Raw genomic sequence first — 11,289 nt, forward strand, 5'->3', positions numbered from 1 at the left:
GTGTGTTTGTATTTGTATTAGTATAGTATATATTATGGTTGTACTGTGTTGTTCATAATAGAAGTCATGATCAAATTCAAACCTAGCTCTTGTGTATTTTCCAAATGCATAAGACGTTGTATCAACTAACTAATGAAGTTTTGGCATTCTTCATTGTTTTATGAAAACAATCTTTGAATCACTGTGTATTAATAATATGACAAGGGGGAGAGGAAACCATACGCATGTAACAAGATCTGAAATTAAGAACAATGCCATTTACAACTTTGTATTGAACAGCTTAACATCTTCTTCTATGCAAGTACCAAATCCTAACTTGTTACAAATCTGCCCTTGTTTATTTTTTTTTTTCCTTCCATTTCCCCAAGTCTGCCATCAATTTGTCAAATATTTTTTTACTTAAACAGGGCCTTACTCATTCATTGACAAATGATTTGATTAAGCTGTAAACACAGATTATAAAGTAACCACATTGAAGTTTGTATATTTAACTTGTGTCGGGTTCCAACTTTGGAACAATAGCAGATGATAGCTCTAAATGGGAAACACGAACAGCACCAATTAGTCTCTCTGGCAATTCGTCTATAGTGTTTGCCTGATAAATAAATAAATAAATAAACATCACAAGGTAAAAATCTATTGTCTTATAAGAAAGTAATATTTATTATATAATAAGAAAAAGATTATGAAAATAAGATGCTATAATAATTAATAAATAGGTTAGGCTAAAAAGCTATAGAAGAGTTGGAATTAAAGTAGAAGGTGAAAGGAGTTAAGAGACCTACCTGTACAAGGAAAGCCATGTCCACAACAAGGCTAGTGATGGCACCAACTACAAGACCCAATACACCATTAGCTACAGTAGAAGAACCAATATCAACATCAACCTGCCAACCACATTAAAAAACATTTGAACAAAGTTAGTTCTGTCCAGATTAAGTCAAAGAAACAACCATCCATAGCTTTCCAGTTTAAAGTGCTTAACCTACTAAGCTCATTAGGTCAAAAAAGAAACAGCCCCTTAGTCACTATTTCATTTTGACTTAATGCATTGATTAGGCAAGAAGAGAAGAGAGAAAAGGAGGTATGATTTACTTCTAAGTAATTGGCACCACGGATATAGTTACAGTCAACTGCTTTTCCAAGTAAGCAAGGTGTGCTTCCAACACTCTGTCGTACAATCCAGGAGCCCTATAAGTATTAACATGATGTCAAAAGATAAGTCAAAAACTATATAGTATCATGGTCAAACTTAAGTCAAATACCTTGGGGACTGATGGTATGAGCTTCATCCTACTATTACGAAACTCATCATCACCATCAACAAAACGTTGCACAAGAGATCCAGGTACTAATTCCTTGCTCACAAAATAGAAAACCATGCTGTAGTTTGTGGAACCAGGTACCTTCAACAGTCAACAGTAGAAAGACTCTTATTTCTTCCCTACATAATACATAATACATAATACATAATACATAATACATAACATTACAAACAACATGATTACTTACTTGGAGATTGAACACCATGGAAAAATGCCCTTTTTCAGCAGCAACCTATACAGAAATAAGTATATAAACATGTTAGAATAAAGAACCTGTAGAATTAACAACTTCACAAATCATAACTACTTACTTGTGCTGCACAACCTGGGCGTCTAGCAACATGGTCCATTCTTTTGGTGTCTTTAAACCAGTCAACAGCAACAAGATCCATAAGATGTTTTCCCCCAGGCATCTTTAGATTAGATTTAGAAAGGGAAAAGTTAAGACTTAAGACTTAAGAGGAAGAAAAAAGATATACAAAAATTGTGATACAAACCTTTGATTTATCATAGCAAAAACGCTTACTACGCACCCTAAAGTTGTTCCCATCAGATATTCTCCAACAATCACGCCCACTTTCATTGTCATTTCGCCTAAGGTTGCCCGAAAAGCACGACAAGTCCATTTCAACAATAGCTTCTTCTTCAACAACTTCTTTAACACATGGATCCATCATATCAGCTAAAAAAAAAACAAAACACTTTCTAACAATATATTAATGAATACTTTCTAACCTGCCCTTTTCATCTCCTGCTCAACACGATATGCCTGAAAACATTTTATATCCAGATAGATGTTGGTATTTGGTCTTCCAGTGAAGAAAACATTGTAATATAAATTAAATAAGCCTTATTCCTAAGTCCTAACCTCTTCATCAGGGATTTGGAAGTCTTCATCTTCATCTGAGTACTCATCCATCATTTTTGCAGCATTATCTAGGGACTGATTTCGATCATGAATGGAAGTCATCTGGTTTTTATGTGTCTCCTTTGAGGGAACATTACATGATGCCATATTAACCATAACTGGAATTCTTGGAGGAACAGTCCTTCCATCTGTTTGAGCAAAATATTCCCGAAGTCCAGCAACACTATTTAACATTTGTAGCAAACAATGCTGCTGAAATGATGACACATAACCCACACCCCATCCCTTCAGATCAATCTGCATAAGATGCTGAACCTGTGTTCTTGGCCTCCCATTTCGAGCTTTCAATGGAGAAATATTAAACCCTCCACCTAAATCAAGCTCACATACAAACACATAATAGTAAGCATTACATAATATTACATAAATCATATGCTAAGAGAAAAAGCCTCTAAGAAGAGTTTCAATGAAGGGAAAATTTTACTCTCAATATGAGCCCGAACATATCCTGGTTGTGGACCACAGTTTTCATGCTCCCTTGAGCAAAACAGCACAACTGCAAGATGACAAAAACATACATATATCTAAATATGATAAGAGAAGCAGCAAGGGTAAAATGGTAAATGCATTCACTCACCATAACTTCCATCATCGTTTCGGCGCCAATATCGCACATAACAAAGGTCACGTGGCCATACAAACCTGAAATATCAATTTCAATTATACAAATCTGTTAAAAGTATGAGAAAGCTTTCTGTTTCTTTATATAACCAAGAAAAATAGTAATAATAAAATAAAAACAATAAAAGTATTACGTTGGGAACCAATCGAGCTGAAGCCTGTGATAAAGAATAGCTGTATGTCCATCCACCTCCTCAACTAGGCTACCATCTTGGAAACTACAGTCCCACCTGCATATGTTTAATGAACAAAAATATATCATGCTATGGAGAGAAGATAATTATATAAAAAAAGGAACACTAAAGCATAAATGAATTTTCAACAAAACTCACTCAGAACGTGTTCCATCCATACTCATTATAAGCTCAAATACTTCTTCACAACTGGCTTCCACAACACCAGAAGCCTTCATAGCCCTACTACAGCTCTTTGGCTGCATAAAAAAATAACATGAATTTTTTTTCCTATTACAGTGTTGTAATTATGTAAATGCAAGAACAGAGATATAAGCAGATAATCCTTACAAGAAAATCAACTTCAAGAAGCTCTTCAAAGATACGAAGTCCTGGAAATTTTAACAAGAGAAATCCCATTAATACCCTTTAGTCCATTAGTTCAAGTAACAGAGTAGTTAATAAGACTATGTTACCATTCTGGCATTGAAGAAGCCTCCAGTGTTTCCTAGAAATTGCTTGATTAGTTGCATTTTGGCTTGCTAATGTAGAACTTTCTTGAGTCCAATCCAATATAGATTCAGGAGGACCTGCTAATGCCAGATAAAGGAGCTATAGAAAAGGTAGAAAAGCATGCAAAAGAGTGATTAAACAAATGAAGAAACCAATTATACCATTTCCAATTGTTGTTCTTCGAAGTAAACTTGGATTTGAATCATCTTCATCTTCAGCAGCACTATACCTACAAACCAGGAACAGCTAAAACTATACTTAAAGAAACACGAGATAATGGCTATAAAGTGTATAGATGTGTAATATTAACAATCAAATGCAGAATACATGTGAAGTTTACTTACTGACTTTCCTGATCTGATGAGGAAGCATTTCTTCCACTATCCATTCCAGATTTATATTCAAAAGACTGATATTTATTCCCATTAGCAGCTAGGGACTCCTGATGCTTCAAGTCATTTAAAAGTCAAAGATGTATGTGATCAGTAGGTGGAAATGACAAGACTTGATCATACATACATGTCAAAGTTTTTCTTGAGATAAAATGAACATTAAAACAATAGCTAGCAAAGATCTGGTTATACCAATAATATGAGTTTGTAAGAAAAGATCTGGTTATACCAATAATATGAGTTTGTAAGAAAAGATACCTGATCGATAACAGATTCTATTTTTTCTTTCCAGATAAGTGCCTCTTGGATGTTAAAAGCTGCCATCTATATACAAAAGAGACAATTTATTCAACACCAAACAGTTGCAAATTAAAAATGGTTCCTTTTCCTTATACATAAAGAAGAAAGGAGAAAAAGATCACATACAGTCATCCGATGGTATTTCTCTTTCTTGTTGTATATAAGCAAAACATACACCATCTGTTCCCCCAAAAAACAAGTGAAGTAAAATTAGCACAATATGCCAACAACAGGAAGCAAACTACTTCATGCTCCATTACTGAAAAGACAACACTACAACATGGCATAATCCTTCTAAACTAGCAATACAACCAAGCTTCAGAAACAAGACATGTGTCCTATATGCTCCAAGATATTTAAGTTCCAATCCACATATCAACACATACATTAAAAAGGTGGATTAAAAGAAACTTACAAGTCCTTGTTGGGTTTTTAAGCCTCGGTCCTCCACTCTACAGTTGCCATCGATAACCAATGTCTTGATTGGAACCTAATGAAACCCACAGTCAAATGTAATACAACAAGTATAAATACATTTCATCTGCCCCAACAGGTAATGCTTCCAACCAAAATTCACTACGATTTATGAAACGCAAAATCCTGATTACTGAAGAAACAACAAACACAAATGCAAAATTGTAAAGCATACAGCATAGTGCATGCATTCGGTAATCCAGTTCAACTTCACTGTTGATTCTTACCACATTATCTTGAGGCTTCCTCTTGTAATAAGCAAGCAATCTCGATTCCAGCACAAAATACCGCATATGTATAAAAGATCTCCCGATTTTCCTCCTCCCATACCGCACCATCCACCCTTCATACACTACTTTCGAATTCGACATCTTAATCTGCGTTTCTGATCCTCAATTATCAATAACCACTAGTCATTGCCTTAAACCCTTCACCCCAAAACTTAATCAATCACTATACGTAACGTAATCATTTAAACCCATAAACCTAAACCCCACACTCCAAAAACTCAAGAATATATCTCTTCAAAATCCAATCAACATCGTCGATCTGATGAACCTAGATATTCCGGTCAAACTACGACATAAGTCAAAATCGGCCTGCAAGGTTGGGTGAAATTGACAAAATATTTGACGTTACTATTCGGTGGCTGACGTATAGGAACAAATAATTCGTATGTATGTGTGTGTGTGTTGGAGTGTGTGTAACTTAAAGGAGACGAAAACATACGATCAGTCTTTACTGTTCACGGCAGTTGATGATGTCGGCCTGCAAGCAGTATGTAGTGTGGGGAATATGAGAGAGAGAGGGTCAGACAATGGGATTATCAAATGGAAAACATCATAAATAGTCGTTCCCAAAATCTGAAGTTTAGTCTCCCTGGTTTAAAAACGTCATAAATGGTCCCTGTGCTTTCAAAACTTTTGACGATTGGTCCTTATTGCTAACTCCGTTAACTTTTGTCCGTTAACTGAACGGTATTTTCGTCATTTCACTACCACAATGACCATTTATGATGTTTTCTTGTATTTAAAAAAATAAACATAATTAAATAAAATCTCTCTCTCTCTCTCTCTCTCTCTCTCTCTCTCTCTCTCTCTCTCTCTCTCTCTCTCTCTCTCTCTCTCTCTCTCTCTCTCTCTCTCTCTCTCTCTCTCTCTCTCTCTCTCTCTCTCTCTCTCTCTCTCTCTCTCTCGTCATCACCTAGATACATCACCTCATTTCCCTTCCCCAATTTCTATTTCCATTTTAGATCTGCAGGTGGCCATCTCGTTCTCTGCCCCTTCTTCTCAACCTGCAATTAAAGGAAAAACACACAAACACACCCACAAAAATGCACTTGAAAAAAGAAGAAGTTAGATTCAAGGGAAGAAAAAAAGAAAAAGAAAGCAAACCTCGACTTCCATGGCACTGAATCCGAACCCAGAATCACCTTCAACAGCAACCACAAGCCGATCAGGCGAAGCTATTGCTGCTGCAATACAATACCCTAAACCAACACCCATTGTCCCCCATGTTCCTGCATCTAAACAGGTTCTGGGTTCCATTTGGCCCAAAACGGATCGACCCACATCCATGGTGTTAGCCCCCTTCTGAAACCAATATAGGAACAAGACTACCTAAACTAGCAATGGATTCTCTGATAATCCTCATTGGAATCAAGAAATCAACAGTAACATTAACATTTAAGGCTCAGATCTGTTATTTTGATCGGAAAAATGGGCCACACCGCCATGGCTGCAACAATGGTTGCCCCGCCAAGATACAGGATGAAATTTCACCATTTCCCCAATTTAATGCTCAGATCAACTACAAAAAACAAAATCATCACAGCCTCCTTATAACCAAATCCAATCTACAGGCGACAAATTATAAAAAGGAACATGAAAGTAGAATGATGAAAGAAAGCGAATAGAAAAGAGCCTGAATCGATCTGATCAAACTTTGGCACTAGCGGTGGCTGAATCGAATCACAAACCCTGCTCTATTTTCTGGTTCTAAATTTCTCCCCTCTCTCACTTGATTCTCTTTCTCACTCAGTAACCTGTACCAAGAAACCCACTAGCTCCCTTGAATAACTGTCGAGTGATCGAAAAATGATGGACATAAGGGAAGGGAGGTTGTTGGTGAATAGACACGAGAATATGAAGAATAGGGTGGGGGAGTCTAAAAGGGGTGTTTTTCCGAGAGAGAGAGAGAGAGAGAGAGAGAGAGAGAGAGAGAGACCTTTTGCATATTATTTTCTTTTTTTAAAAAATAAGAAAAAGCATCATAAATGGTCCCTATGGTAGTGAAATGACGAAAATACCCTTCAGTTAACGGATTTAGCAATAATGACCAATCGTCAAAAGTTTTGAAAGCACAGGGACCATCTATGACGTTTTTAAACCACGGGGACTAAACTTCAGATTTTGGAAAAACACAGGGACCATTTATGATGTTTTTTCTCATTTGAATTATCCAAATTTTAGTGATTTCCCTAAATAGAAAAAAATCTATTTAATTATTGGTTTAATATCAAAAGTCGTATTTTTATAGTATTTTTTTCCTCGCTAAAAACTTTTTTTTCTAAAAAAACCTTGTATTTTTTATTTGGCTCTTTTAGCATTTTTTTTTAAAAACCCCGTTAAATATTAATGGTTTTTTTGGAAAAAATAAATAAATAAAGGATTAAGAGTTTTTTCCGAAAAAAATATAAAAAAAGTGGAAGGTTCTTTTCAGAAAAAAGAATGTAAGGTCCTTTTTTGGATTTGAATTATCTAAATTTTAGTGATTTGCATAAATAGCAAAAAATATATTTAAATTTTTGTCAATATAAAACTATTAGTAAACAAAAGAAAAGGATATATGAAAAACTAATTATCATGGTTTTATAAGCTTTGTATAACTTCGTCATAAATTTTATCCGATGAACTTTTTATCATTAATGATTTGTGTGACAAGATAACATGAAATCAAATCGGTATTTGTTTTAGATACTTGTATTTAGAATATTATGTATATGTTTCATTAACTTAGGATGCCACTTAGAAAAAAGGTTGAAATTTTACAAACAATTATTTGTGTAACAAGATAACACGGAATCAAATAAGTATTTTATTTTTGTAGAAAAAGTAACGGCTTTTTGTCCATAAACTCCAATCATAATTTATACACAACATTAATTAAGATATAATTATGCTTCAACTATATACAATGTTAGAACTTTGAACCCTGATCTCCACACTAAAGTTCGCTACATGTAGGATGGCAACTTTCATGCACAATGGTGTTGGTGATTCACAGTCATTAATATTGAGCATACATTACGAAGGTCTTTTTGTTCCAAACCTCCTAACATATACATACCATACAATCTTAAATTTTAATCTTATTGATTTTGTGAATATGGACTACAATAACTTTGTTGGTTTTTTTCATGAAAGAATAAGTGATGGAATCCACAAGGTGTATTAATGTAATCCAAGCAAGCCATTGTGTAAAGGGGTTAAACTCTTGCACTGTTGTGATGTTATTGTGATTTCACAAAAGTTAGACATACTTAGCTACTAAGGTTGGTACATGTGGATTTTTCTCACTATAGGATATTTGGCAAAATAAATGATTTTATGATACAAAGTTTACTATGCAAATGATTATGAATATTTTCAAGTATGCCTATTTGGTATGAATGTTTAAATGATTTTGAATGACGACGTATGATATATGAATTCTTATGTGAACATGTAAAAGCTTATATTGTTATAGTTCTATGCAAGGTCATATGATTGTATTCAATATATTCAAGTTTATGTTTACACAAGAACATACCATGACTTTTGTGTGTGATTGACTTGTATAAAAGAAAAATGGTCTTCATAAATACATTGGGTGTGATGTACAAGCATAATGTATAAACACATGATATCCCAAATATGGGATAAGGACTTTCATGGGATCCTACATCGCTTCGTAAAGTAGAGGTCTAAGGGGGTTTTTGGCTTATCTTTTTGAGAGGCAAAAGTCATTTTTGGAAAAGATAAAATGTAAAAGATGTTTGGTAAAAGGATTTTAAAAGCTACTTTTGGATTTTTGATATAAGAAAAACTGACTTTTTGGAAAAGTCAGGAAAACCTGACATTTTGTAACTTTTCCAAAAAGGACTTTTGCCTCTAAAAAAGATAAGTCAAACACTTCCTAAGATACCTTCATAGGTTGATTTGTTCTCCATATATGGTAAGGATGATAAGGTGACACTATTTGAGTAATGCATATGTGCTCATATCGTTATACTATATAATTGATCGACTGTATATCAATACAGAGGTAAGATCGTATATCAATGCGGATGCATGATATGTGAATACACGTAAGGTTTCATTTGTATGTGAACATACATTGCATATCTAATATATTGCATGAAGTTTTTCTGGAATAAAAGTTTTTATCCGTTGTTTTGATAAACTTATTATGTCTAAACGCATGTAGCTAACGAGCTATTATTGTCTTACATATTATATGTTTATTTCATGCATCTCAGATCCAGTTCCAAAAATTTGAAGACTTGGTCATTTGGAAATAATATGTTGATCATAACTTGAAGAATGTTTTTTTTATAAGTAAGTCATTGTGGACTTAGTTTTTGTATTTATGTAACTTTATTATGATTGTGTAGTGATATGAAGTTGTAACATCCAAACTTGAATTATTATTATTGGACATTTTGTTACACCGCATTATTTAAAAAACTAATAAAAATGAGGTGGTACAGACAAGATCCTAAAAATTATCCTTCTATATATGACCCAACACTAAATTGGAATAAATTGACAAAAATAATTAGCATATACTAAATTGGAATGAAATGATAAAAATAATTAGCATGAGATTTGAAAATCAAATGGAATTGAAATACATGTTTGTTAATTATTAAGTTGTAAATGGATATGATCTTTGGTATGTATGAAAAAATGACTTTGATAATTTACAGGGGCGGATCCCTTTAGGGGCCAGGGGAGGCCATGGCCCCCCTGCTTTTTAACCTTTTCATACTTGTTTGTAAACATGCTAATGTATTCAGTTTACCTATAAGTAGAGAAACACTTTAGAATACCAATGAAAAAAGAAAAAAAAACTAGAACTTTTTTACAAAAACTAAAATTACTATTTTGAAGAAAAACTGATATTCCAATAAACTTTACTAGTACCTAAGCTTCCTAATTTGAAGGAAAACTTATCCATAAAGAATAAAGATTTAAATTTTCGACTATTTAATAACATGGGAAGAAGAAAAAAAACTAAAAAACCTTCAAAATGATTTTGAAAACCTTGCCCTTAACCATGGTGGCTGACACTCGTTTTCTCATCCTCTCCGTCACTGTGGGTTTCTTCTCCAGTTTGAACATCTTCTCGAGTCGCTGAATGCCGACGTCTTTGGGGTCTCATATCTCCAACCGCCTGTGAACCTTTCATCTCTTCCGCCTTGTAATTTGTAAATCCAGACAACTTCTTTCTTTTTGTATGATATTGTATAATAAAGAAGAGTCTATGATAGTGTGATATCGTGATGGTCACTGTATTTATTGTTTTTAGTACACTATGTTGCAGACTGTAAACTAGCTTTTGACTTTTTTACTAGATAATACCATATAAAAATAAATGCTTGTAGATTTGTTATTAGGAGACAACCTTTTGTTTTTATTTTTGTCGTAGATATTTTAATGCATCTACTTACTTTAGTAGTATAAAATTAGGTTTTGAGAAGACAAATAGTATGTTGGTAAAATTATATTTAGAAAAGTAAGACAAAAACTGAACATTTTTTTCCAAAAAGAAAATATGAAAAATTCTTTTAGATGAAACATAGTTCTTCATTAGCAGTTAATTTAGTTTTCGTAAAAAACGTAAAAAGAATCGACTCATAAACCAAAAGTATAAGTGTTACTGAAATCTAGTTTTTTTTTCCAAAAAGATACCCATCAAATTTTAGTTTCGATTTCGGCCCCCAATGTTAATGTCTGTGTTCCGCCCCTGATAATTTATATATATATTTATAACTTATATTTTTAAAATAAATATTTTAACTAATAATGACGTATAATAATCTAAACTGCACTAGTGTTATAAGTTGATATTTTTGTAAAAAAAATGTAAAAAATAGGATATGATGTTTCCTTTAAAGTCAGCCCAAGCCCAACCAAAGCCCAAGCTTCCCCATATAATCTCCGCCCCCACCCCCGCCCCCTAAAGAGTAAGTACAGAGCCTGGAGTTGAACTCACCACCCCCAATGGGAGGTTCAGGTAGAAGAAGAAAGTATATATGGGTTCTCTCATCGCACACATCACAATGGTCATCGTTGCCTCATCGATTGCTCCACGTGTTCTCATTTCCCAGTTCTGGCCATCACCGACCTCTTCGATTATTGACTCTTTGACCGTTTGATCCAATACGACAAAAGTAGGTAACTGTCACGATTTGTCGGCTACATACATAATGTAGTCATTTTTGGCTGCCTTTTAAATCGTTGACAAATTCAATTCAATGGGATAAAAGGAGCTACGTATGCACGTGATTGTCTTTGCAT

General features: G+C 34.0%; 1 protein-coding gene across 5 annotated transcripts; it reads right to left on the bottom strand.

Annotated features, from left to right (window-relative positions):
* Positions 1–219: 219 nt before the first annotated feature.
* Positions 220–5,558, bottom strand: LOC145119818 (protein ENHANCED DISEASE RESISTANCE 2-like). 5 transcript variants are annotated; one of them, XM_079055563.1, is made up of 22 exons: positions 5,456–5,558; positions 4,954–5,325; positions 4,668–4,742; positions 4,379–4,432; positions 4,211–4,276; positions 3,905–4,008; positions 3,722–3,789; positions 3,524–3,637; positions 3,399–3,439; positions 3,207–3,307; positions 3,009–3,104; positions 2,831–2,895; positions 2,678–2,749; positions 2,194–2,564; positions 2,061–2,094; positions 1,823–1,977; positions 1,637–1,738; positions 1,513–1,557; positions 1,266–1,406; positions 1,096–1,191; positions 786–887; positions 220–595 (listed from the first exon to the last, which is right to left on the bottom strand). In XM_079055563.1, exons 2-22 carry the CDS (start codon positions 5,095–5,097, stop codon positions 488–490), a joined length of 2,154 nt encoding a protein of 717 aa, XP_078911689.1. In that variant the 5' UTR covers positions 5,098–5,325; positions 5,456–5,558; the 3' UTR covers positions 220–487. The 5 variants fall into 5 exon arrangements, with proteins under 5 accessions (XP_078911689.1, XP_078911687.1, XP_078911688.1 ...); XM_079055561.1 differs by having other exon boundaries at positions 1,823–1,980; XM_079055562.1 differs by having other exon boundaries at positions 3,524–3,640.
* Between the last annotated feature and the right edge of the window lie 5,731 nt (positions 5,559–11,289).

The sequence above is a fragment of the Lactuca virosa genome, chromosome 6 (genome assembly GCF_052849685.1).
Source record: "Lactuca virosa cultivar CGN04683 chromosome 6, Lactuca_virosa_CGN04683_v6, whole genome shotgun sequence".
Lineage (NCBI taxonomy): Eukaryota > Viridiplantae > Streptophyta > Magnoliopsida > Asterales > Asteraceae > Lactuca > Lactuca virosa.

Coding starts and splice junctions, on each gene's coding strand:
- LOC145119818 (XM_079055560.1), bottom strand. CDS start 5,097: ATGTCGAATTCGAAAGTAGTGTATGAAGGGTGGATGGTGCGGTATGGG. Junction 1,981..2,060: donor GCAGGAGATGAAAAGGGCAG/GTTAGAAAGTAT, acceptor CATGTGTTAAAG/AAGTTGTTGAAGAAGAAGCT. Junction 1,192..1,265: donor TCATACCATCAGTCCCCAAG/GTATTTGACTTA, acceptor TAATACTTATAG/GGCTCCTGGATTGTACGACA.